The sequence below is a fragment of the Natrix helvetica genome (genome assembly GCF_964273705.1).
Source record: "Natrix helvetica genome assembly, chromosome: 12".
Taxonomy (NCBI): Eukaryota; Metazoa; Chordata; class Lepidosauria; order Squamata; family Natricidae; genus Natrix; species Natrix helvetica.
Window position 1 is genome coordinate 15,714,664 of NC_138556.1, and position 26,952 is coordinate 15,741,615.

General features: G+C 47.1%; 2 protein-coding genes across 7 annotated transcripts in view; both read left to right on the plus strand.

Annotated features, from left to right (window-relative positions):
- The window catches only part of PKM (pyruvate kinase M1/2), a 36,840-nt gene extending 23,277 nt beyond the window's left edge, over window positions 1–13,563 (plus strand). For 2 of the 3 annotated variants that reach the window (XM_081965049.1, XM_081965047.1), the window contains exons 4-11: window positions 548–679; window positions 1,493–1,679; window positions 2,495–2,765; window positions 3,770–3,920; window positions 4,919–5,071; window positions 9,357–9,523; window positions 11,458–11,639; window positions 12,318–13,563. In XM_081965049.1, the coding sequence (XP_081821175.1) occupies window positions 548–679; window positions 1,493–1,679; window positions 2,495–2,765; window positions 3,770–3,920; window positions 4,919–5,071; window positions 9,357–9,523; window positions 11,458–11,639; window positions 12,318–12,424 (1,350 nt within the window). In that variant the 3' untranslated portion in view covers window positions 12,425–13,563. Of the gene's footprint in view, window positions 1–547; window positions 680–1,492; window positions 1,680–2,494; window positions 2,766–3,769; window positions 3,921–4,918; window positions 5,072–8,697; window positions 8,865–9,356; window positions 9,524–11,457; window positions 11,640–12,317 lie in introns of all 3 variants that reach the window. The other variant, XM_081965048.1, reaches the window with a different exon arrangement.
- Window positions 13,564–16,018: 2,455 nt separating this feature from the next.
- GRAMD2A (GRAM domain containing 2A) overlaps window positions 16,019–26,952 on the plus strand; it is a 36,483-nt gene continuing 25,549 nt past the window's right edge. Inside the window, exons 1-2 of one of the 4 annotated variants that reach the window (XM_081964490.1) lie at window positions 16,019–16,189; window positions 18,694–18,777. Coding sequence is in view for 1 of the 4 variants with exons in the window: in XM_081964488.1 (XP_081820614.1) it covers window positions 26,822–26,853 (32 nt within the window). In the remaining 3 variants the exon portion in view is untranslated. Of the gene's footprint in view, window positions 16,190–18,693; window positions 18,778–26,802; window positions 26,854–26,952 lie in introns of those variants that run through there. The other 3 variants (XM_081964489.1, XM_081964491.1, XM_081964488.1) reach the window with 3 other exon arrangements.

Here is a 26,952-nt window from a genome sequence, read left to right on the forward strand (position 1 = left end):
TTAAATCAACTACTGATTCGTTGCCTTCTTTAAATCTTCCTTAACTGACTTAGAACTAAGGAGAAATTTCCTGAGAGTTAGAACAATTAATCAGAACTGCCTCCAGAAGTTGTGAATGCTCCAACACCGGAAGTTTTTAAGATGTTGGGTAACCATTTGTCTGAAGTGGTGTAGGGTTTCCTGCCTAAGCAGCGGGTTGGACTAGAAGACCTCCAAGGTCCCTTCCAACTCTTGTTATTTTATTTATAGAATATGTTTAGAATCTGGCAATGCAAATCAGAATAAAACTTTAGCAGAGTTTTGGTGCTCCAGTAGTGAATTGAAATAGTCTCTTGTGGGATCTTGGCTTGATTTTTAACTTGAGTTATATCCAATGGAGCATTGGTAAGTTCAAAGATATGCATAAACCAATTCTCCCAGCCAAAACAAAAACAAAAAGCCTAGATGTGGGTTTAATGGATGGTATTTAACAAATTGAGGTAGCAAGATTAAACTAACCAGACCGTTACTCTTATCGTGACATAATGTTTGCATATTCCTCTTTTAGTATCATGCAGGAACAATCAAGAATGTAAGAGAAGCTACCGAAAGTTTTGCTTCAGATCCAATTTCCTACAGACCCGTCGCTGTTGCCCTGGATACTAAGGGACCTGAGATTCGAACTGGGCTCATCAAAGGGGTAAGTGAGTTTCTGTCAGCATTCCAAATAGCATCCAAAATTAAATCAGAGTCCAAGGCAATGTACTACTCAAAAGTTCCAGTTTATTAAGAGAGCCTTGTTGGCACATCTGGGAAAACCCAAATCTGAAGCTTCTCAGTTTTCCCCACCCAAGTTAAAGTTCATGATCTTGCCCCCCACACCCATAAGTCCATCCCATGGTCCAATCTTCCACTGTCATGCTGGTAGTTCCACCCATCCAGTTCTGGTCAGGTGCCAAGACAATGCGGGGAGGGGGGGGAGAAGTATCAGCGATGGCTTTCTGCCCCTTCCAGAGATGTTGCTTTGGGTGGTCTTTAAATGTGGGGCAACAGAGTCTCTCTTGGGTATTAGCAATAGCATTGAGACTTATATACCACTTTACAGTGCTTTACAACCCTCTCTAAGCGGTTTACAGAGTCAGCCTCTTGCCCCCAACAATCTGGGTCCTCATTTGACCCACCTCGGAAGGATGGAAGGCTGAGTCAACCTTGAGCCTGTGAGGATCGAATTCATGTCAGTGGGCAGTGAGCCTGCAATACTGCATTGTAATCGGAAGGAAGGAAGGCAGGAATAGCACTTATATACCGCTTTACAGCCCTCTCTGAGGGGTTTACAGAGTCAGCCTTTTTCCCCCAACAATCTGGGCCCTCATTTTCCCCACCTCAGAAGGATGGAAGGCTGAGTCAACCTTGAGCCTGGTGAGATTTGAACTGCTGAAGTAGCCTGCAGTACTGCACTCTAACCACTGCGCCACTTCGGCTCTTGATTTATTAACTGGGTTTATGCTTGCAGAGTGGTACAGCAGAAGTGGAGCTCAAGAAGGGCGCAACTCTGAAACTGACTCTTGACAACGCTTTCATGGAGAAGTGCGACGATAAAGTATTGTGGGTGGACTACAAAAATATCACCAAGGTGGTGGACATTGGCAGCAAAATCTACGTGGACGATGGCCTTATTTCCCTGAAAGTTAAGGAGAAAGGTAAGTGCCAAAGGTTTCCTGCCCAGTCGTTTGCGACGAGATGGGCAGCAAATGAATTTAATAAACAACTTCCAAACAATGTCCACACCTAATGTCTTCAATGGAAACATATCATTGGACCTATCTTTTAAAAACCCCGCAGGTGCTACGGGGGCCCTACAAACTTTACAAAATCACAGCATCACCACTTAAGTCACTTGCAATGATGCAACATGGCTTAATGATCTCTCTCAACTCAAAAGGCTGATTGACATTTATTTTTCTCTTTATGACCCTGTGATTCCTTTTATTGGGGTGGAGTTGAGGTGGCTGCGGGTAGCTGAGCATTTACTGGCCGGATGCCCTTCCTGACGCCTATGTGGAGTTCACGGCAGACGTTTTCTCTTTGTGCCCCGATAGAGGAACGTCTGTCGTTGCCTAGCGTCAAACTCTCAGCCTCCCAAGTGTAAGACGAGCTGCTTCTTCCCCACTAGGCCATCATGCCTCTCACTTATTGAAAAAAAAAATCATTATCTACATCATCGTCTGTATAATAAAGCAAATTTGACCAAAGCTCTTTTGCAAAGAGGTCAAGAAGCTTACAAGAGTTCAAAGGGGCCCTGTGGATCCCAAAGGTGCTTTTCCAAAAGGCAACTGGACTTTCTCCTTCACTTCTGAGGAAGCTTCTTGGATGAGAAGCAAAACGTTTTCAAAGGAAAAAAGTCCAGTGTCCTTTTTTTTGGGGGGGGGAGGAATCTTTGGGACAACCATGACCTGGATGATTGCGAATCTCCATAGACATTTGTGACCCTCTTGATGTCTCAAATCCTTTGCAGGCGCTGACTACGTCATAACCGAAGTGGAGAACGGTGGGTCGCTGGGTAGCAAAAAAGGTGTCAACTTACCTGGGGCTGCCGTCGATCTCCCTGCGGTTTCCGAGAAGGACATCCAGGATCTCAAGTTTGGTGTGGAGCAGGACGTGGACATGGTTTTTGCTTCCTTCATCCGTAAAGCGGCTGACGTCCACGCCGTCAGGAAGGTGCTTGGGGAGAAGGGAAAGAACATCAAGATCATCAGCAAGATTGAAAACCACGAGGGGGTGCGCAGGTGAGTCTGTTCTGACCGAGGCTTCCCAAGAGCAGGAAGCAAACTCCTGGTCCCGACAAAAACCCCTTTTATTCATTGACTGCGAATTCTGCTCCTTCACAACCAGCAAAGTCTTTCAAGGGAGGATTTACAGTCACAGGCCTTATCTGGCTTGGAGAGCTGCCAGGCCAATATCTGCAAAACTTGGCCAGGAGTCTCGGAGAGTCACGAACCAATTAAGCAAACTAATTGTCTCCTGCAAACTCCACTCCCCTTTCGCTCCTCTTTTATTTCCTCTGGGAGGGGCCATTCACTGTCCACCTGTGGCCTTCCTCCCAAGTTGACCCTGTTCTTTAGCTGTTCCCTTTGTCTGGCAATTCTGCGCATGCGCACACTGGGAACAGGCTCCAGCTGTTCTTCTACCTCACTGGTGTCTGACTCTGAAGGCAGCTGATAACTGTCAGATGTCCCTGGCCCCCTCTCTGCCTCCGACACAGAGCCCTCATCAGAGCCTTCCCCAGACTCCAGGACTGGCCCATGCTCCACCCCAACCTCCTCACTGTCCGAATCGGCTGCCAACTCCGCTGCCGGGCCACAAAACTTCCTTTAAAATGTCACAACTGGCCTGCTGAAGGGTGGACCTAAAATGCTCAGCAGACTTGGGGATTTTTTTTCTGGCTGTATACTAATAGACTGTGGGCAAAGTTAGTCTGCAATGCTGCATTCTAACCACTGGGAGGGAAGGAAGGAAAGAAGATAGCAATAGCACTTAAGACTTATATACCGCTTTACAGTGCTTCACAGCCCTCTCTAAGCGGTTTACAGAGTCAGCCTCTTGCCCCCAACAATCTGGGTCCTCATTTTATGCACCTTGGAAAGATGGAAGGCTGAGTCAACCTTGAGCCTGGTGAGAATCGAACTGCCAAATTGCAGTCAGCCGGCAGTCAGCAGAAGTAGCCTGCAGTGTCGCACTCTAACCACTCTAACCACTGTGGCCTGATAACCCTTCCCTCTTTGCTTTTCAGATTTGACGAAATCATGGAAGCTAGCGATGGCATCATGGTAGCCCGGGGCGATCTGGGCATTGAGATTCCAGCCGAAAAAGTCTTCCTAGCCCAGAAAATGATGATTGGCCGATGCAACCGAGCCGGCAAGCCTATTATCTGTGCCACTCAGGTATTTGAAGGCTCTGAGCAAAGCCTACTTAAGAGCTCTGCAGTATGGGAGAATTCTCCTGCCTGGCAGTTCTTAATATGGCGTCTTGTGCCCGTATCGCTAAGGGAAAGGAAAGAGGGCAGAGTTTAATGGGGTGCCTGAAATAGCACCAAAATAAATTACGTTGAAAGCTTGTCTGGAACCGTTCTTGGAGCATCCTACAAGTTAGCCTAGAATTAAGGATTTGAACTTGCCTAGCAACTGGGGTGGTTGTTGATATCCAGCAGAACATCCTTAGATTTTTACATGTCCTTCATCCACCCACTCACTTATTAAGTCAGCCCCTTCCCTACTCACCCACCGGCCCTGGATCACATGGCTGTGAAAAACGTCTGAAAGGTTGTTTTTAAAGACTTTTAATGACTTAAAGACTTTTAAAGCACTTCTTTACAAGCTGGCAGTTGCTTTTCATCCCACCACTCCACGGGCCAGATATTTTGCATTGGTGAGCCGTATCCGGCCCGCGGATCGTAGTTTGAGATGCCTAGACTAGCACATATGTGGAAGGTGAACCTTTACCTTTAGGGCATCCCAAAGCTAGTGGCTAATTCAGGAATCCAAACACACACACAGACAGACAGACACCACCCCCCCCCTCTAAACCTGTCCCAAATTATCCATGATGTTACCAAAAGCTGTAACACGGTTTCAAAGTCTGGTAAAAATAAACTAGTGATTGCAAAACTGAAACATTTACGCAAAAAGCTTTAACCCTATTGAAAGATGGGACCAAGACCTCTCTTAACAATAAGGTGATTCTCCTCCAAAAGGTAGCTTGGAATTAGAATTTTAGCTAAGGACTCTTAGAGGGAGTGTAAACGTGGAGGTGGCAGAGGTTTAGAGATTGGTTTGAGGCTGAATCAGCTTCGCCCTTTCGCTTGCGAGATCCTTTAAAAATAAGATCCTTTAAAAACTTTACTCCTTCCATGGGGCGTGTAACGTTCATTTTTCCCTGCCAGATGTTGGAGAGCATGATCAAGAAACCCCGCCCCACCCGTGCGGAAGGAAGCGATGTTGCCAATGCTGTGCTGGACGGAGCCGACTGTATTATGCTGTCTGGAGAAACTGCCAAGGGAGATTATCCCCTGGAGGCTGTCCAGATGCAGCACCTGGTAAGTTGGCCCTTCAACGCTGGCCGCTTTAGTAGCACCGGCTCTCCCTCCCAGTGGCCCATCCCAACAAATCCTTTCCCAGGCTAGTAGCTAGCATTTATACCCAGCAGTGGCTGGTCTTCCCCATGACCCATCTACCCACCTTCGTCTCCTCCAGATAGGTGAAAGTTAAAAGTATGGCCTACCTGGAGAAGATGAGCCCTATTTGAAGAAGATAATGGCTTTCTTATGGGCATGCTGGTGTAACATCTGGAGTGGGAATCTAGTAGATTTGCAAAGCTTGAGACCCTTTCACCCACCCCTTGGGTTGCCCAAGCTGTCCAGATCCCTCATGTTCAAGAGAATCGGCTTGGTCCCTTGCATGTTGATCTCCATGGTTTAATTTCCATATTTTTCGGAGTATAAGACACACCTTTCCCCTCCCTAAAAGATGGTGAAAATATACACTGGATGTAGCCCCACCCACCCACCAGCTCCCACCCTTTGGCAGTGTATCTTCTTTTAAATAGCAGAGAATTCCAGAAACCCACATCAATTTTAACAGCAGCTGTACAAGTATAGTCTGAAATGTAACACCACAAACAGTGTATATATCCTTTGTACTGTTTGCTGTTTGTTGCAAGGAGGCAAATTGCTGGGAGGCAGAGGCAGATTCCCCCCCCCATTTTTTTCCTCCCCAAAAGCTAGGTGTGTCTTATACTTCGGAGCGTCTTATACTCTGAAAAATACAGTATCGGGGGTTTAAAAGTCACTTGGGTTCTTTAGCTTGCGTGGGGAGGGGGGAGAAATCCACAACGTGGAAATACGTGAGTCTGAATCCCACACTCACTTCTGTCTCAGCCCTGGAACTTCTTCGGGACAGGGCCGGGGGTGGGTGGGTGGGTGGGGGTGGGATGGTCCCTTGGATTTTACTTCCGCTGAGCTATTGTGCTCTTGGAAGAGTACCTGATTTACAAAAGTGTGCATGACTGACCTCGTAAACTGCCAGAGGCCTTCTCTGATCTGCTTTGGAATTTTGTAGTTTTCCCCCTTGACCAACCTAGCATCAAATACCAGAATTAAAAACACTGATTGCCTTGGCTGTTTGCTGTGGATTACAACAGCCTTATAACCTACTACCGTCAGCTGCAGCGTCAGGTTAGTTAGCTTCCTCAAAGGAGCCTCCCCTGCTGTACGAGAAGGATACTAACGCTGCCTCTTGGCTTGGGCCGAATTCCTCTTGATAACCTCTGTGTCCTTCATCACACCAAAGTAGAGAACAATTCCCAAGGCAAAATGCATGATTATGTTGTCATACTAATCCCCTAAAACCCCTCTTTAGTTGAAATGGGCACGTACCCCAATAGCTTTCTACAGCCTCTCTTATGTTCCCATCTGCTTTCAAATCATTTAGGACAAAGTGCCCCAATGTTTCCCGCTTTGCGGGCCGGTGTGTGTATGTGTTAGGGTTAGGCAGGCCTCTCACAGCAGATGGAGCATGCATACACGCACACGCTTGCTGGCCATTCCCGTGGCCCAGCTGCAAACCCCTCATGGCCCACTAGTGGCCCGCGCCCCACAGGTTGAAGGCCCCTGATTTAGGGCCAAAAGACTGGATGAACTTGAGGGAATATTAATCCGTGACCACCTAACAGGTACAAAAGTTCTTCCAAAGTATTGGGACCCTGGAGGGTTGATTCAAACCTCCGAAATGGCTCGTTGGAGAACTTTCTGGCACCAGCCCGAAACATTTACACACAGAAAAGTTGACCTGCTTTCTAATGGCATTCAGAGACAAAAGTAAAAATTCAACCTTCCCGTTCTTCTCTTATTTTTATTTGAGAAATACACGCAAAGATCCTAGGAGCCCCTCAACCAGTGGTGGGATTCAAATAATTTAACTGTTCAATGCCATAATGACCAGCTGAGTAGGCGTGGCTCGGTGGTCATGTGACTGGGTGGGCATAGCCAACTCAACATCACTCAGATTAATGGGAGCTTCGCCTTAGCTGTGACAAGGTAATCAGGGTTAACCGGAGAGGCAGTTTCTGTAAAGAGGGCAATCAAAATTAGGCTAGAAACAACACCAGAATGTTTCCTTCCTTACAGGAATAGCTCTGAAAAGTGGGAAAAAACAAAAGGAGATTTCTTCCAACAACTGGTTCTCTGAACTGCTTAGAAAGTTAACAGCTGGTTTTCCCCGAATAGGTGCGAACTGGCTGAATCCCACCACTGCCCTCAACCCCTTGCTGGGGTGTATTAAATTTAACTGACTTTTAAGATTTAGAAACAAGTGTCCTGTTTGCCATAAGTATCTCAGGAGAATTGCTTGCCCACAAGATGTTCTTCCGGACACCTTCGTTAACATTGAAATTAATAATATTTTGAAATAAGAGAGGGGAAACAACAGCCTGATTTAGCGACTTGAAAGATATTGAAACCCTTAAGGCTTCCAGGAGTTGTTTAAAGCCTTTTTGAATTATAATCGGAACGTGCTTTTCCTAGGAGGACAAAATAAAGAGGAATTTTGTCTTTATAGAGGTGGGAGGGGGTGCCTTCCCTCCTGTTAGCCTCCCATTCTGGAGCCAGACACACACATTCACGACCTCGTCTTTGAGAGAACAGATCGGCTGCTGTAACAGATTCCCAGAAAGGGGGTATTTCAGGTTGCCTTTAAAGATAACAGCTTCTAAGATTCACCTCTGCTGATACCACTGCCTTCTGCTGAGACTAACCTCCTGTGTCATGGTGGGTTTCTGGTTTTGTATCATCTTCTCCGTCTACCGACCTTTGTTAAAAAATCACATTAATCTTGATCCTTGTGGGGCCTAAGGTACTGTAAAAATTGTCATTTCCAAAACTTGATTATGCTGCTTTCCCTAATGTGTATCACGTTGCAAATAATCCTTATCGACTCTTACTTTAACTGCCTAGTTATAATAATCTGGAATGTGTAAAACTCTGCATGCTTTAAAAATGCTACCCAAGTCTCAACTTTTGGCTGGGAAGAACAGGTATAAGCTTAATTCCTGAAACGGGAGGGACATAAAACAAGTTCAATACATCTTTGTTGAAAATGAATCATCTTTGGGGTTGACAGTTTCTCAGGGAAAGGCGATTACTTGAACCCCCCTGCACTGGAAGGGAGGATAGCTGAGTTGGGTCGAATTCTTAACAAAGCAGCTAGCAGATTCTCTTTAAAGTGGAAGCTCTCCAGCCAAATGAGAGACTTGGTTTCCTGCTAAAAAAAATTACGGTGGTGCAGCAACAGATTCCTCAAACCTCAGGATATTTTTTCAAAAGAAAAAAAATATTAATGTTGGGTTCTGCAATCAGAATTTAGCATGGATGCCCTGAATCCTTCTGATTTAGTTAACTCCTTGGGTGGATTGGAGCAACTTATCTCTCTTCCACGCGGCCTGAACGATATCACCCGCTCTTGAACGCTGATTTTGTGGCTTTGGGTGGCGATTCAGATTTGGGAAGCCGATTGCTGCCTCACCCTCACCGTCGTCATGCATGTCAAATAAGCAATTAACTCTCTTTTGCCTTACTGACGTGATCATATCACTCGATACATCTCTTTCCTTCTTTTCTGTGTTGCTCTTCCCTCCCCTCCTTCCCTCCCTCTCGCTCTTGGCCTACAGATAGCTCGGGAGGCCGAGGCCGCAATCTTTCACCGTCAGCTGTTTGAAGAACTTTATCGACACACTTCTAGCAGCCGGAACCCTTCTGATGCCATGGCTGTCGGCGCTGTGCAGGCCTCTTTTAAGTGCTTAGCTTCCGCTCTGATAGTTTTGACAGAGTCGGGCAGGTAGGGGCTCAGAGTTAGCCAGAATAACCAACTTAAGCTTGCCTAGAGGATTTGTTACTGGTCATTTTGAGATGCTCTGAAAAAAAGAAAGGGAAAAAAAAAGCAAATTTCCAGGTGTTGTGCTCCATGCTAGTTCGGGTTCTCCCACAGCACTCTTAAAACTAAAATAAAAAAATCAGCCTGTCTCCATCTGTCTTAACCAAGCAGGACTTGAGGTAGGTCGAAGCAGACTCAGAGAGGTTCGTGCATGAAGGAATGAATGCACAGGTCACTGGCAGACTGGCGTGGGGTGAGGTGGCAAGTCTTGCACCAGGTGAGGCCAGGCGGTGGATGCAAACCAAGGAGGCCAAGACTCACCTGCTCTTGTGGAGGATGACCTTGGTTGCTTCCACCCTGGTTCTCCGCTCGACCCGCCATCCTCCCACCATCACTCTTGCGCCGAAGCGGTGCCTGACATGACCGCCGTCACCCGAACGCATGTTGCTCTTATAGATTGCTCGCGAAGCCGAGGCAGCCATCTTTCACAGGCAATTGTTTGAAGAGCTCCGCCGGCTGGCCCCCCTGAACCGAGACCCTACCGAAGCCGCCGCTGTGGGTGCCGTAGAAGCCTCCTTCAAGTGCTGCAGCGGGGCCATTATTGTGCTCACCAAGTCTGGAAGGTAGGAGGCGGAAGGTGCTGGCAGAAGTCGCGAGGACTTACTCGGATGGCCAGATAACAGACACGCCCTGCTTCTGAGCCTCTTCTCTTTCTCCCTCTCAAGCACAGGTTTTCGGTCTCGGGATGGAAGCGCTGCTAATGTAGCCTTGGACTAGGTCTTCCCAGGCTAGGAGCTGCTTGCTTAGTCAGTGGTCCTCCAGCTTCACAGCACCACCCTGAACTTCCTAAACTTTGCATAGGGTTGGACAAGGAATTAAACGCACCACTGTTAAGAATTAAGTTTGGGTATCACAAGCTTGTGATAGTGCCAGTGTTTCCCAACCTCCGGAACTTTTGAGGTGCGTGGACTTCAACTCCCAGAATTCATGCTGGTTGGGGAAGTCCACACGTCTCAAAAGTTGTCAAAGTTGAGAAGCACCGTCTCGGACAATAACCATGAAACAGCGGCTCGCTGTGGACATGTGCAAACAAAAGGAGAAGCAAAGCATCGCGGGAATTTTCACGGGGCTCATAATTTGTGTGGGAAGGTCTTAAAAAGCTTTTTTTTAAAAAGAGGGCACTTCCCAGGGCATAAACCTCCAGCAAATTTATTGAATGGGCAATGCCCGCAGCTCAGCAGCTGTGTAATACACTCCAAAAAGAGTGCCGCTGAATCTTTGATCTCATTTTTATCAGCACACAGTTTTGCACATGAAAAGGAGGTGAGTTTGCTTGTGATTCAGTGTATGATGGGACGCAGGCCACCATACTAAACTAATGTATATTTGAACATAGTGTGTTACAAAAACACGGCAACGGCTTGGTTATGCCAGGTTTAGCATGTCAAGCAACTGGCTGCAAGTCTGCAGTTTATATCTCTGTTGAAACTTCAGAGCGAATTTATTTTCTGTAGATCAGACCAATTAATAGTGCAGATCTGCACTATTATTATTATTATTTGCAGCTAGAATTGATGCAGAGTTCTAAACGATTGATTTTCCAAAACAAGGTTTATCGGGAGCGGGGCAGAGTATTTTTGCAGCTGTGGAATGCAGATTTGGAGGAAATAACAGACAAAGAAGCCACTGCAATGAGCAATCCAGTATATTGGCACACCCTGTGAAATTGGAACATGCTTCCTGCTTAAACCTTTCTTACTCTTTTCTCATAAAGGGTTCCTACCCACTGTTTGCTTATGTGTTTTGCAAACATCATTTAGTTCTGGATCGTATTTCCCTAATTGTAGTTCTGTAAATGCTTTCAATCTCTTAGTAAGATACCCAATTGCCTTATTTGCAAATGCTTGATGTTGAGGGAAATTGGAAAGAGAAATTAACAATGTTCCATTTAGAATGTGTTAATTCTGTAGACTGGTTGTTTCCTCCTGGGAACTGATATTTTTTAAATACCGTATTTTTCGGAGTATATGACGCCCCCTTTTCCCCTCAAAAAAAAAAGGCTGAAAATCTGGGTGCATCTTATACACTGAATGCAGCATTTTGTAAAAAATGGCCGTGCGGAGCCTTTAGGAGGCTTGCAGAGTGCTCCTGGGGGCTGGGGAGGGCAAAAATTGAGAGAAAAACAGGCTGTTTTTGTTCATTTTTGCCCCAGCCCCCAGGAGCACTCTAAGCCTCCTAAAGGCTATTCATGCCCTTTTTGTGACAAAAAACGGGCCCGTTTTCACAAAAATCGGGCCGTTTTGGGGAGGTCTGCAGATTGCAACTCCCCCTTTTTTTATTTGCCTCTTCAAAATCTTGGTGCATCTTCTACTCTGAAAAATACAGTAATATTAGAACAGTTGAAATGGTGATGTTTATGTTTCAGTCTCAAGGTGTCTTTTTCCACCCTTTGTCTCTCCCTCCTTTTTAAAGCAAAACTGCACTTGTAGACTTGTGTGCTGTGTTGAAGCCAGCTGACGGTGGTGAAGATGATTTAAGCTTCCCAACTCTTTTCCAGATCTGCCCACCTGGTGTCCAGGTACCGACCACGGGCCCCCATCATTGCTGTGACCCGTAATGCTCAGACCGCCCGCCAGGCCCACCTCTACCGTGGCATTTTCCCCGTGTTGTGCAAGGACGCAGCCCTGGACGCATGGGCTGAAGACGTCGATCTCCGCGTCAACTTGGGCATGAATGTTGGTAAGACGTCCTTTATGGGTCTCGGGTTTCCTTCCCGCAAGACGAGCATGGAAGCCGAAGGGAGCTGCTGCTGTGAAAATGCACTTTCCAGAAACTGGTAACATTTGGGAGGTGGGGGGGGGGGGGTACAGCAGGGAGTTCTCCAAACTTGGCAACTTTTTAAAGACTTGTGAACTTCAACTCCCAGAATTCCCAAGCCAGCCATGCTGACTATGGAATTCTGGGAGTTGAAGTCCACAAGTCTTAAGGCTGCCAAGTTTAAAGGCTTCTGTTGTACGCCACCATAGGTACACTCCGGCAATAAAACTAATGTGCCCAACATTGTGGGTATAAAATTCAGCCATTCCACTACAGGCAGTACTCTTATTGCAAGCTCCTTCTGCTAACTGCCAGCTGCCTGCAATTTGGCAGTTCGAATCTCACCAGGCTCAAGGTTGACTCAGCCTTCCATCCTTCCGAGGTGGGTAAAATGAGGACCCAGATTGTTGGGGGCAAGAGGCTGACTCTGTAAACCGCTTAGAGAGGGCTGTAAAGGCCTGTGAAGCAGTATATATATCTTAAGTGCTATTGCTATTAAAGATGGCCATTAAGCGACCAGTCATAAGTCAAAGGACTATCTGTGGATTCCACATTCACCCGTCCTGCTTCCTCACTTTTCCTGTTTTGGTCCTGTTCCAGGCAAAGCTCGTGGATTCTTCAAGTCAGGCGATCTGGTCATCGTGCTTACCGGCTGGCGCCCTGGATCCGGTTACACCAACACCATGCGTGTAGTGCCTGTCCAGTAAAACGGATCCCGGCAACGAACGCCCCCTCCTCCTGTCTCACCCCCCCCCCTGCCCCTCTCGCATTAGACCAGCAGCTGCTTGCCATTTTGTTCTTTGTCTGTAGAGCGGGTAGTAGTGACTGCCCTAAGCCATCGAGTGCAGTAACTGGGGGGGTGGGGATGGTGGGGGTGGGGGAAAGAGAGAGACTTCAATTTAGAAATACTTGAAATAGTTTGATAAGTGGAACTTCCTCCCCCATTTCTTCCTTGTCCCGGGCTATCCCGCCTTACTTGTTAGGAGCCAGTATGATCCAGCAGCCGGGAATCGCCCAGTTTCTCTTCTGGAGCGATCCGCTTTGTCGGGAAACTAGGAATCCTGGCTGGCTTATTTAGTACGGCATTGTAGGCGAGGCTTGGCGTCCTACTTTGTCCTAAATCTCACCTTCCCAGCCTCTCTCCCTTTCTGTAAGTCTGTGTTGTCAGCACTCTGCCAAAACACTCCACTCACGAGCTCGGCTACACTGTAGTTGGCTCGATTTTGCAGGGGCTCCCTCTGGTCCTTGCCACGAGATACACCAAGAATGCTCATTCCCTCGTAAGCAGGATGCTCCTGACTTGATCAGATTGACACACACACACACACACACACACTCCAGTAGGGGGTTGACACGAGAGCCCCCTCTCCTGCCCCTGGGAAGTTTTAGAAAGCAAATTTAACTCCCCTGTTCCTCCTTGCCTGTAGACCCAAGGGATATCAGATTATATATATATATATATATATATATATATATATATATATATATATATATATATATATATATATATATATATATATTTTCACAGTGGGTTGGTTCAGGAATAGATTGCGCTGGTTTTTGGCAGGATAGGAAGATTTGGGGAAAACCCCATTTTGCTCACGAAACTGAAGGCGAGCGAGCCAGGCAGGCCGCCGGAATTGTTCCCATCACTGCACTCCGCCCAACCGAAGGCTACGCAGGGTTGCTTGTGCCGCTGTTGTTGAGCTGTCTTGTGTTCGAGTTGAGTCACGCCTCCCGACAGTGCACTCTGTAACTCTCTCTATACATTACCTGCCGTTAAAAGAAGTGCATCGGATTGTCAGATGTCACTTCTATTACATCAATAAAAGCAGAGTTCAACCCATCCTTTCCTGTCTTGAAGTTTACCAATCCATTGCTGAGTTGTATGAGAAATAAAAGTGAATCGGGGAAGGGGTGGAAAGAGTATGACTGGCACCATCCTCCTGAAATGGCCTTTGGTTCAAGCGGTAATTAAAATATCACTTTCTCTCCTGCAACAATGGTACAAATTGAGCCCGGATGTCTTCCCTTCCACACCTCCAATAGCAATAGATAGTTAGGGGGGGAAAAGCTGCGATGGAAAACAACTTTTATGTGCAATCCTGTAAAGTAAGCCCCTCGCTTTCCAGGAACCACGTAGCTCCCAAGTAAACTACTGTGCTCCACTATTGTTCAGCATGTATAGTTTCGACTTTTGAGTTTGTTTGGTTTTTTTGCACGTAACGAAGATGAAGCTATTAGGAATTCCTGTTATTTCATCTTTGCATTGCTAAAATGTGTAGCTATAGACGCGAAAATAGTTGGACTTCAATGTCGCAGAAATAGAGAGAGATATTGAAAACTCCCTGGTGAGCTTGCTCTGTTCTCCTGCCTCTCTTCCTTTCACCTCAGATGACTGTCCAGACAAAGGCGTAGCTTACAGCAAGCCTTTGTTTAATTATTGTGTTGGGCCTAAATGGGTTCCCACAGACAAAATGAAAACAAAAACCAGTGGTAGAAGCTGGAACTTTGCAAGACACAATGCCCATTATTTAATTTCTACAAAATTAAAAACTGGGAGAAAATTTGTGGATATATTAGGGCCCCAGAGGAGCAGCGTCGCTGCTACTTCTGCTTAAGACGAGTTATTTACTATCTCCTGGGTAGGCCATTCTAGCTCAGGAATTATGTACTTAAATGCAGCAATACCACAATTGGGATCAGAAATTCCGTTGTGAAGGTGACAAGTGAGTTGCGCCCCTTATTATGACCTCTTTTGCCACGGTTGTTAAGCGGATCACTAGTTATTAAGTGAATCATGCAGCCATTATGCAAATCTGGCTTCCCTATTGATTTAGCCAGCTTGGAAAGTCTCAAAAACGGACCCCAAATGACTCCAGGATGCCACAATTACAAATACTGCCCTTTTGCCAAGTATCTGAATTATGATCGTGTGACCATGGGCTCTGCAGTGGTCGTAAGTGTGAGGACCAGTCGTAAGTTACTTTCTTCAGTCCCTCTGTAACTTTAAATGGCTGCTACACTAATCATTGTAAATGGAGGCCTACAGTAGTTCATTTAGAGCAGGGGTGTCCAAACTTGGGAACTTTAAGACTTGTGGACTTCAACTCCCAGAATTCCCCAGCCAGCATGGCTGGCTGGGGAATCCTGGGAGTTGAAGTCCACAAGTCTTAAAGTTCCCAAGTTTGGACACCCCTGATTTAGAGCCTGTCTCCAGAACTTGCTGAAATTCACCCCTGCTTGAAGGGCCATTCTGTACCCTTCCCATGGCTGGGGGAGAAAGCCCTTCCCAGGTCTTAGACAAGAGGGATATGCTGCAAGCATTCCGGTGGGTTTACTTCCAATAAAGGAGTATATTTGTAGCTCAGTGTTGGAAGGAGGGGTCTATGGAGATTCTCAGCCATCCAGGTCGTGGTTGTCCCCAAGAGCCTTTTTTTCAAGAGGCAACTGGACTGTCTGGGTGTTTTTCCCCCTTTGAAGACGTTTCGCCTCCCATCCAAGAGGCTTCTTCAGCTTCCTCCACCATTCAGTCAGAGCCGAAGAAGCTTCTTGCATGAGAAGCGAAACGTCTTCAAAGAAAAGAAAAACCAGAAAGTCTTGGGAGGGGGGAAACCCCCCCCCCCCAATTTTTGTAATCTCTGAGCTTGCTTGTTTTCTTGCAGGCGTTTGGTTACCCAAATAGGTAACAACATCAGGCCTCCAAGGGCTAGCAGAAAAACCCACTCCGTTCTAGCACTGATGATGTTACAAGTTAGGGTAATGAAACGTCTGCAAGAAAATAAGCTCAGAGGGTTTACTGCTGAGTAAACGGCAATCAGATTTGGAGGAAGGGCTTTTGGCCCGCCCACTCAGGGCACTGCATTGCAGCCCCTGCTGCCTTGGGGGTCTCTGCCCGAGAAGGACCCTCGATCTATTCTATTCTATTCTTTCCATATTCTATTCTATTCTATTCTAAACCACCTCCAGGGAGCCAATCCCGTCCTCGGGAGGCCGCGGCCCCTTTAAGAGCGAAGGAGCTTTTTTTAATTTTTATTTCCCTCCTTCCCAGGCCGGCTCGCCCCCTACCCCTCCTTTCTTGCTGGTGGGGCGTGGCCTTGCCGCGACGGTGTTAGAAGGAACCAATGGCGGCGCGAGGCGGGAGCCGGACCGCCGCCGCTCATAGGCTGCCGGAGGGGGCGGAGCCTGAGCCGGCCGATCGCGAGCCCGCCGGGAGTGACGGCGCGCTGCAGGCGTTCGGGGAGGGGAGGGGGGGAAGAAGGGGAGGAGGCGATCGCGCGCTGCCGCCGCGCAGGTATGCGAGTCGCGCGCTGCCCGTGTCGGCCGCTTCGTGGGAATGAGGCGGTGACTGGCGGGCCAGGAAGAGAGCTCCGGGGTTCAGCCGCGCCTCGGGATGGCGGGTTGGAGGATCCTTGTCCTGCTGCTGCCCCGAGGAAGCTGCGGAGCTGAAGAAGCCGCCGCCGCCTTTGTATGTACGTCGGGATCCGCTGAAGGGGGAGAGGCGGGCGGATCTGACTCGGGCGGGCGCCTGGCTTTCTGCCGTCGTCGGAAGCCGAGAGGAAGAGGGGTGTGTGTGTTTGTGTGTGCGTGCGTGTATGTGTAGACACGTGTCGCCTTCCCGCCTTGTGGGAAAGAACTGCGGGTTTCCGAGGCTCCTTCTGCAATCATTTTAGTTCGGCTCTAACTCGGGCAGACGCTCTGCAGGGGGCTTTGCTTTCTGACGTCGTCGGGACTCTGGAGGAAATGCGTGTGTGTTTGTATATGTGTATGTGTGTGTGCGCGCAGACACGTATCTGGGGACACTGCAACGGTCGTAAATAGGAGCGTCTGAATTTTGACCAGGTGACCGCCAGGATGCTGCAACGGTCGTAAGTGTGAAAAATGGTCCTAAGTCACCTTTTTTTAGTGATGTAACGGTCAAACAGTCACTAAAAATGAACTGTTGTAAGTTGAGGACTATCTGTACGAGTTGAGCAGCATCCCGACAGCCACGTCTGTACCACTGCTGCTTAATGCTGGGTATCCTGGGGTGGCCCTGCTTAATCTGGCCCATCTTGGAGGGTTGTTGTGACATCCAAAGTGTGGAATTGAGCCCTGGCATGCAAGAGGGCATTAATGGCCACTGGATGCCATTTACAGTCAGTGTTTGAGTGGAGCAATTTCCTTTAGTCCCTTGGAGTCAGTGCAACTGTCTAGACAAGTTCCTGCATCTTTCTGGGCACGGTTTTTCAGAAGTGGTTTGCCATTGCCCCTTTCCTAGGGCTGGGAGCCTGTGGTTGGCCCAAGATCCATCCAAATGGCTTGGTGTCCCAGGCGGAGCTAGAATTCACAGGCTCCTGCTTTCTACCCTGAGGCCTAAACCAGACTGGCTCTCTTGTAAGGCTTGTAAAAGAAATAAAATTGTAATCTGCTTTGTTCTTGGTTGAGGGAAAACAGTGTTGCCAGCTTCTCAGCTTTAAATCCCTCGATTTAGCTCCTCTGCTTCTAATAGAGAGAATTTCCTTTCTCCTAACCTCATTGACAAAACTATCATTTGGAATGGCTCTTTGGGACAGATTTCTGCTCTTTTAATTCTGTCCAGTTGGGTGGGATTATGACTCTCCCTCTCGGTAAGGGTTGGCAAATATTAAAGGACGAATAACCTCTGCCAACTATGTGGCCTATTATTATTTTTTAAAATATAAAATTAGGCTGGCAAAGAATGCTGAACTCTTAAGTGGATCCAAAACAGTCACTTCTTGATATCTAAAATAAAATTTAAAAAACCACATGGTAGACACAAGGGTCTCTGTGAATCTTTCTCTGGTTTGTATGTGCATTGGCAGAGATGTTTTTAATGGGGGGGGGGGGGTATCTATACTTTACATCAGGCGTCTCCAAACTTGGCAGCTTTCCCAAGCTAGCTGGGGGATTCTGGGAGTTTGAAGTCCACCAGTCTTACAGCTGCCAAGTTTGGAGACCCCTGCTTTAAATTCCGGATTTTCTGTTTCATTGGTCTGGGACCGCCAATAAATTCAGTCCAGATATTATGAAACGGGCTATACCAGGGGTCAGCAACCCGTTGGCTCTGGAGCCGCATGTGGCTCTTTTATCCCTCTGCTGCAGCTCCCTGTCGCAGGTCGGCTCCACAATTGATAGGGCTTTCAGTTAGGACAGGTGGAGGAAAAAGGATGCCACGCTAGGAGGAGACTCTATGGTGGGGGAAGCGGACTTCTGGTCAGCAGAGGGAAAAGGATACCACGCTAGGAGGAGACTCTATGGTGGGGGAACCGGACTTCCGGTCAGCAGAGGAAAAAGGATGCCGCGCTAGGAGGAGAATCTATGGTGGGGGAACCGGACTTCCAGTCAGCAGAGGAAAAAGGATGCCAGGCTAGGAGGAGACTCTATGGTGGGGGAACTGGACTTCTGGTCAGCTCCGAATTGAACGGGGGGCTTCCGGTTAGGACCTTTGTGGCTCTTTTTGAGTGTTTAAAGTTGCTGACCCCTGGGTTATCCTATCCGTTTCCCTAATTCCAGCAGTTTAGGAATTGTAGTTCAGCATCAGAGGAGGTTCCCCACAAGTGCCCAAAATCCTACTTTATTTTTTAATTTGTTGCCTTGCAATCCAAGATACGAATATGTAATTAGGGGGGGGGAGAACCGTTTTAAAATTTGGGGAGGTTTGCCTCCTCCCTCGAGCTGATATCAACACCCCTTTTAAATATAATTCGGGCGGTACCAATAAAGGTTACGGTTAGGGTGCCTTCAAAGGTTTTCTAGTCCCACCAGGGTCATCGTCGTCGGTCCTTAAAAACCGCATCCTGTCGCCGGGTTTGCCGAGGGGGAGAGAGGGAACCACAAAATTGGCACCAGCCTTTTCCTTGCTCTTTCTCTTTTTCACAATCCCTGCTTTGTCTGCAATTATCAACACGAACAAGGGGGGTGGGGGGAGAGAAAGTATCCTATTCAAGTTTTGAGTGTCCTAATTTCTGCCCAGGGAAGGACTCCGGACCTGGTCAGACTGAGCTGGACACAGAGTGACTCGTGCAAACTGAGATTACCCAGTTTGGGGTTGCAGAAGGTGAGAGCAATTCATCCGTGGGATTTTTCTGCCCTCCGAAGTTGTGAGTGCCCCCCTCCTTGGAGGTTTTCAAGCAGAGGTTGAACAGCCATGTGTCCAGAATGGTATTAGGTTTATAGCCACAATTGAGCTCAAAGTTTATGAGACCTTGGTTCAGTGGGTTTTGTCTCAACTGATGACCTTTCTTGCCACAGTTGTTATGTGAATCATTGCAGTTGTTAAATTAATATCACGGTTGTTAAGTGAATCTTTGACTAGGTCAAAGATTCACTTTGTCTTGTTGGTGTTCTGACTGAAGCTTCCCAAGAGCCTGAAGCAAACTCCTGGTCCTGACAAAAATCCCTTTTATTAATTGACTGTGAATTCTGCTCATTCACATCCAGCAAAGTCTTTCAAGGGAGGATTTACAGTCACAGACCTTCTCTGGCTTGGAGAGCTGCCAGGCCGATATCTACAAAACTTGGCAAGGAGTTTCAGAGAGTCACGAACCAATTAAGCAAACTAATTGTCTCCTGCAAACTCCACTCCCCTTCCGCTCCTCTTTTATTTCCTCTGGGAGGGGACATTCATCATCCACCTGTGGCCTTACTCCCAAGTCGTCCCCTGTTCTTTAGCTGTTCCCTTCGTCTGGCAGCTCTGCACATGCGCACACTGGGAACAGGCTGCAGCTGTTCCTCTGCCTCACTGATGTCTGACTCTGAAGGCAGCTGATAACTGTCACACGGGCCTGGCTCCCTCTCTGCCTCTGACACAGAGCCCTCATCAGAGCCTTCCTCAGACTCCAGGACTGGCCCATGTTCCTCCCCAACCTCCTCCCTGTCTGAATCTGCTGCCAGCTCTGCTGGCCGGCCACAACAATCGGAAGGTTGCAGAAGCTGATCATATGACCCCGGAGCGCTGCAAACGTCGTTAAATATGAACCAGTGGCCTAGCATCCAAAATTGATTCATGTGACTCATGGGGGTGCTACAACGGTTATAAGTGTGAAAAAATGGTCGTAAGCCGCTTTTTTCTGGGCCACTCTAATGGTATTGTAAGTTGAGGAGTGCCCCGAGCACAGGGTTGGACTAGAAGACCTCCAAGGTCCCTTCCAACTCTTTTGTTATTCTATATTCCGCTCTGCTTTCCGTTGGTTGCGCTTACGGCCAATAGTGGCTGCTTTCTTTGCCTTCTCTTGTTTTCCTTCCTGGCTGAAGGATGCTTCTTGTTCCCAGCACGAACAGGCTTTGTGAGTTGGTAGCGAGCTTGGCCTCTTTGCGCAGGGTTGGTGTGATGCGGTTTTGTTTCTCCCTCTTGCAAATCCATCTCTTCCCCGTTGGGACAAAATGTCTGGTTCTTTTTCCCTTCCAATGTTTTCCTCTTGTGCCACTTGGGCATGTCAGTTCATTGCTTGGTCTTGTTCCTGCTGGCAGAGATATCTCTTTAGAGCAGAGACGCTCTCCCTGAGGATACCAGGAATGTGAGAAATTGGGACACTGGGCAACATACACATCCACCTATAAACCGTGTTTCCCCCCAAATAAGACAGGCTCTTATTTTCTTTTGACCCCCCAAAATAAGCACCTGGCCTTATTTTCACAAAGGTCTTATTATTTTTGAGGTGCAGGAGGCGGCGAGCGTGGTCACCGCATGGCTGCTGCTGTGTTGCAATATTTTCAGGGAGGGCTTATTTTCGAAGGAGGCATTATTTCAGCACATGCGCTCAAAAGTCCAATTGGGCTTATTATCCTGGGAAGTCTTATTTTTGGAAAAACGGGGTATTTTACATGAATTTAGTGCCACCATGTCTTCTATTTAGAATTTGTATTTTCCCATGACAGTTTCTATCTTGTTTAGTCACCACAATCTATTAGGGTGGGGCAGAATAGATGCTCAATATATGGACGGCAGGACCAAGAACCGTTTTTCTGCAGAAACGTTTATTGTTTTTGAAAGAATACCGTATTTTTCGGAGTATAAAATGCACCTTTTCCCCTCCCTAAAAGAGGATGAAAATTTGGGTGCGTCTTATACACTGAATGTAGCCCCACTGGCCCCAACCCTTAGGCCTCTGCCTCCCAGCAATTTACCTCTTTGCAGCAAAAGGGGGGGGGGGGCTTCAATAGGCTATAGCAATCCCTGCAGCCTGAAACAGCTGATGTTCTGGAGAAATTGAAAGTGAAACTTGCTGTTTGCTCCACATGGCAAATTGCTGGGAGGCAGAGGCAGATATTTTCCCTTCTTTTCCTCCCCAAAATCTAGGTGCATCTTATACTTCGGAGCATCTTATACTCCGAAAACTATGGTAAATAATGGATTAAAAAGCCTAATATGGAGGCAATGGCCTTATTCATTATGGTTTAATATTATAAGTGAATTTGAGGCTAGCCAATTCCGTTTCTTTCCTTCCTTTTTCTAGGTTGGCTCTTAGGAAGGGTGCAGAATAAATTGTGTCCAGATATACCCTATTAAACTTTCTCAGCCTGGCACCCTTTCAAGCAAGGGTGGCTTTAAAGAATTCTGGGAGTTAAAGTCCATGGGCCGCAAAGGGGCCGTAGTCGTGCCCCCTCCCCCCCCCCACTTTAAAGACACTCGAAAACCTGTGCTGAGAAAAGGCCTGTGCCCCATTGGGAAAACGCAGATGTGAGCCAAGATCCCAGTGCGGTTCTTTGAGCTGTGACTGCGAATCAGTGGGAGGCACAAATAGATAATCTTAAAGCGTGTGCCAAGTGCCGCTTTGAGTTATTTATAAAAATAATTAAGGCGAGATATAAATAAATTTGACTTTGAGGGCCGTATACCCTACAGCCACCTCCAATCCGATGGCTTAATTTTTTTCTTCTGATTCTCCTTGTCCCCTCTTCGTGTCCTGCGGCCCCTTTACAAGCCTGGTTGGAAAATAAGCATGTAACACTTCCTAACTGGGTTTATGGCCATTCGGGACAAACCTCAATGTTTTGTTGCTCCTGTTTGCAATAGAGTTTGACTGTGTAGTGTGTTTTCTCTTCTCTCTCTCTCTGTCTTTCTCTCTCTCTGCCTCTCTGTCTCTTCCTTTCTCTCTGCTCTCTGTGTCTGTCTGTCTCTCTCTGTCTCTCTCTCTGTCTTTCTCTGTCTGTGTCTCTCTCTCTCTGCCTCTCTCTCTGTATGTCTCTGTCTTTCTGTCTGTCTGTCTGTCTGTCTCTCTCTCTCTCTCTCTGTCTCTGCCTTTCTCTCTGTCTCTGTGTCTGTCTGTCTCTCTCTGTCTCTGTGTGTGTGTCTGTCTGTCTCTCTCCCCCCCCTCTCTCTGTCTTTCTCTGCTTCTCTCTGTCTCTGCCTTTCTCTCTGTCTCTGTCTGTGTTTGTCTCTCTCTCTGTGTCTTTCTCTGTCTCTGTCTCTCTCTGTCTCTGCCTGTCTCTCTTTCTCTGTCTCTCTCTCTCTCTCTTCCCCACCCCTCCCTGCTATAAAAGGAGCTTCTGGAGATGGCTTCTTCGGACTTGTACAAACACTTCTTAATGGCCCATCGCTTAGGCCATCCTGCCAGGCCAAGCAAGTGAGAACTACAATGCTAATCCTGCCCTGGAAGAAATCCAGTTTGACACCCATGCTTTTAGTCCCTTGACTGGAGATATCAGCCCAAATCTCCCTCCCTCTAAACCATTCTGGCTTTTAATAAATCACCAATAGAAAAATATTCCATACCTGAGTAGGAAGAATTTTTTTTTGACTGAAAGAAACCGGCTTGATCTGGGCGGAGAGGGAAGGGTGCAAAAGAGAAAGGGGCAGATTGTCAAGATTATGTTCCTGGTTATGTTTCTAATCAGTTTTTTCTCCTCCGTGCCCCGAAATGTGTGTAGTTAACTCTTCCAAGCTGTGATTCTGGGAATTGAAGTCCTCCTGTCTTCAAGTAGGCGAGCTTCAGAAACATTTGCCTTCGTAACTTTTGAAATGTACTGGCGAGGAGGGTTTGTCAGGCTGAACAAACCAGCATTGTCCTCCATTACGAAAGGGAACGAGGTCGACAGATGCTGATTGGCTAAATCGGGATGAAATTGCCTTCCAGTGGAGTAAAAAAGACGCTGTCATTTCAACCTCGATATCTCTGGAGATATCGAGGCACAATATCAAGAGAGATCAAGACACAAGGGACATGGTGGCTCAGTGGCTAAGAGGCTGAGCTTGTCGATCTGAAAGGTCGGCAGTTTGGCGGTTCGAATCCCTAGCACCTCGTAACGGAGTGAGCTCCCGTGACTTGTCCTGGCTTCTGCCAACCTAGCAGTTTGAAAGCACGTAAAAATGCAAGTAGAAAAATAGGAACCACCTTTGGTGGGAAGGGAACAGCGTTCCATTCGCCTTCGGAATTTAGTCATGCCGGTCACATGACCACGGAGGCGTCTTCGGAGAGCGCTGGCTCTTCGGCATTGAAATAAAGCTAAGCACCGCCCCCTACAGTCGGGAACTAGTAGCACATATCTGCGAGGGGAACCTTTACCTTATCTCTCTGGAATATTCCCTGCCTTGTTTGGTTTAGGATACGATGAACAGCAAAACAGAATTCCGGGGCACAGCTCAAAAGGAGCTCCTTGTGTTCCTGTGTGTTGGCAAAGCCCATTTTATAAGACTCCTGTCCATCCCCAACGTTGGAGCTCTTGCGTAAAGACGGAGCTACCCTAGATCGGTTGGGATAATCCGACGAAATGTCCAGGTGGAAGTAGAGCCCTTGGGAACAGTGGTGAAATTCAGATCTGTTTTTCCCTACCGGTTCTGTGGGCGTGGCTTGAGGGGGCGTGGTGTGGCTTGGTGGGCGTGGCAGGCGAAGGATACTGCAAATTCTCCATTCCCACCCCACTCTGGGGCCAGCCAGAAGTGGCATTTGCCGGTTCTCCGAACGACTCAAAATTTCTGCTACCGGTTCTCCGAAGTTCTCAAAATTTCCGCTACCGGTTCTCCGAAGTTCTCAAAATTTCCGCTATCAGTTCTCCAAAGTTCTCAAAATTTCCGCTACCGGTTCTCCGAAGTTCTCAAAATTTCCGCTATCAGTTCTCCAAAGTTCTCAAAATTTCCGCTACCGGTTCTCCGAAGTTCTCAAAATTTCTGCTACCGGTTCTCCGAAGTTCTCAAAATTTCCGCTACCGGTTCTCCGAAGTTCTCAAAATTTCCGCTACCGGTTCTCCGAAGTTCTCAAAATTTCCGCTATCAGTTCTCCAAAGTTCTCAAAATTTCCGCTATCAGTTCTCCAAAGTTCTCAAAATTTCCGCTACCGGTTCTCCGAAGTTCTCAAAATTTCTGCTACCGGTTCTCCGAAGTTCTCAAAATTTCCGCTACCGGTTCTCCGAAGTTCTCAAAATTTCTGCTATCAGTTCTCCGAAGTTCTCAAAATTTCTGCTATCAGTTCTCCAAAGTTCTCAAAATTTCTGCTACCGGTTCTCCAAAGTTCTCAAAATTTCTGCTATCAGTTCTCCGAAGTTCTCAAAATTTCTGCTATCAGTTCTCCAAAGTTCTCAAAATTTCTGCTACCGGTTCTCCAAAGTTCTCAAAATTTCTGCTATCAGTTCTCCGAAGTTCTCAAAATTTCCGCTATCAGTTCTCCAAAGTTCTCAAAATTTCTGCTACCGGTTCTCCAAAGTTCTCAAAATTTCTGCTATCAGTTCTCCGAAGTTCTCAAAATTTCCGCTATCAGTTCTCCAAAGTTCTCAAAATTTCTGCTACCGGTTCTCCGAAGTTCTCAAAATTTCTGCTATCAGTTCTCCAAAGTTCTCAAAATTTCTGCTATCAGTTCTCCGAAGTTCTCAAAATTTCTGCTATCGGTTCTCTGAACGACTCAAAATTTCCGCTACCGGTTCTCCAGAACCTGCTGAATTTCACCTCTGCTTGGGAACCTTTGCTGGGTGAGTGCTTAATGTGAGCTTGCCACGTGGCTCTTCTTGGGCCGAATAGCTGAGGCTCAAATCCTTCTTGGCTGGCTGCCTAGGAAAGGAGCAATGGATCTTTGGTGGCTTCCTTCTGAGCAAATCAGCTGTGAATGGCCCTTTGTTTAACTGCTTCTAAAAATACAAGGTGCCCAGAAAGCCTCCAGGTACAGTGAATGGGCTCTAAGAGCTGAGCAGACAGCCTTAAGACCCCCCCTCCTCCTGCTCCCCACCTAGTTTCAAAGCCGAAGAGTAGAGGCTAAGCCCCCTTTTCCTTCTGGATGCTAAGATCCTTTCCAGAGGTTTAACACTCCTATTGTTTCATACCTGGCCTCTCTCCTGGGGGGGGGGGGGGAGAGACTGCACCCCCCTTTTAAGTCCTCTGTTTCAATAAGACAATCTTGAAAGGCTCCAGAAAGCTGTTGCTGCCATCCATTCCCTCCACAAGTCAAAAAGAGGGCCGTGAAAATATCGACAGACCCCTCACATCCTGGACATAAATTGTCCCAACGTCTACCCTCAACACGACAGGGCACTGCCCAAGTGTGATTGGACACACAAGGAATTTGTCTTTGGTGCAGATGCTCTCAGTGTACATAAAAAGAAAAATAAAATACCTTCATCAGGAATCATAAGATACAACACTGAGTGATGGTCAAGGTTACTAATAAGCAGTCAAATCATACTAGGAAACAAAGAAAACAATATAAATTGTAAAGATACAAGCAACATATCCTAAGGGGGAGGCGATAGGTAATAGGAAGGATGAGAATAATAATAGTAATACAGTCTTAGCAAATAATTTCACAGTGTTGTGGGGATTAGTTGTTTAGCAGAGTGATGGCATTTGGGAAAAAACTGTCCTTTTATCTAGTTGTTCTGTTCTATTCTATTGTTATTCCTATTCCATTCTATTCCTATTCTATTACCATATATTCTAGTCACTAAAATAATGGGAGACAAGCGCTCCATAAACAGATTTTGTTCGTAGTGTCTTTTTCCCCCCCAATATAGTCGTTGATCATTTTTCACCAGGAGTGACTTATATTTTCTAGGGCCGTGCAAAATGTCTTGAGTTCAGACAAGTTTAGATTTAGAACATCGTGTTCCTGTCCCACCGAAAGAGTTCCAGACCTACTCCATTCCATCCGGGAAGAGTTTTGAGCTCAAAGCTGCTGCATTTTGAATCTGAAAGTGACATTTTGAGCTTGGAACGATTCCAAAATATTTGGGACAGAGTTGGTGATAGGGCTTGTTTTGAATTCCTAGCATTTTGGAGGTCGCCAGTGCTTTGTTCCCAGGCAAAGATCGAATGTTGTAATATTGCAGAGCCAAATGAAAGTCACAAGTGTCGAGCATTGTTTGGGTAGCTGGTATTTTATTATTTGTAATGGATGTATAGGGACGCGGTGGCTCAGTGCCTAAGACCCTGAGCTTGTCGATCAGAAAGGTCAGCAGTTCGAATCCCTAGCGCCGCATAACGTAGTGAGCTCCCGTTGCTTGTTCCACCTTCTGCCAACCTAGCAGTTCGAAAGCAGGTAAAAAATGCAAGTAGAAAAATAGGGACCACCTTTGGTGGGAAGGTAACAGCGTTCCGTGCACCTTCGGCGTTTAGTCATGCCGGCGACATGACCACGGAGACGTCTTTGGACAGCGCTGGCTCTTTGACTTAGAAACGGAGATGAGCACCGCCCCCTGGAGTCGGGAACGACTAGCACATATGTGCGAGGGGAACCTTTACTTTTAATCGGTCTGGGATCCTTCTAGTCCCTCCCCCTCAAAAACCTGCACATTACTATAACCAGATTCTGTGACTTAAAATACGTACACGAAAATGTTACTTTCAGGTGGATGGATTCAGAACATTAAACGTCTCTCTCCAACTTTGTTCTCTCTTGTCTGTGAGGAACGAGGGCACCGTCCTGTATTTTTAACCCCTTCTCGTTGGGACAAGCATGCTCTTCATTCCCCAGGTGCGTGTTATTCTTAAGCTTCAAATTTCCTCTTACGGAAAGCTTCTGCCCACCGGTGATCAGCTTAAGGAGATCACCTTGGTGCTGTACGATTGTATACTGAGTCGCTAAGAATGCCTCATTTGTCAGTTGCCAGCTTCCTGATTCGCACCTTGTCTAATTCGGCTTCTCGGCCGCAGCTCGGCAGTTGAGTCCGGCGAGGGAGGGATGGCAGCACAGCGTACCTCGATGTGGGGCTGGTAAGAAATAGCATGTGGAAGGGAGACCTCCTCCTCGGCTCCAGCGGGAGACGGACCGAAGACCACAAGGGGGAAGAATTTTTGCAACACGCTAGAGTA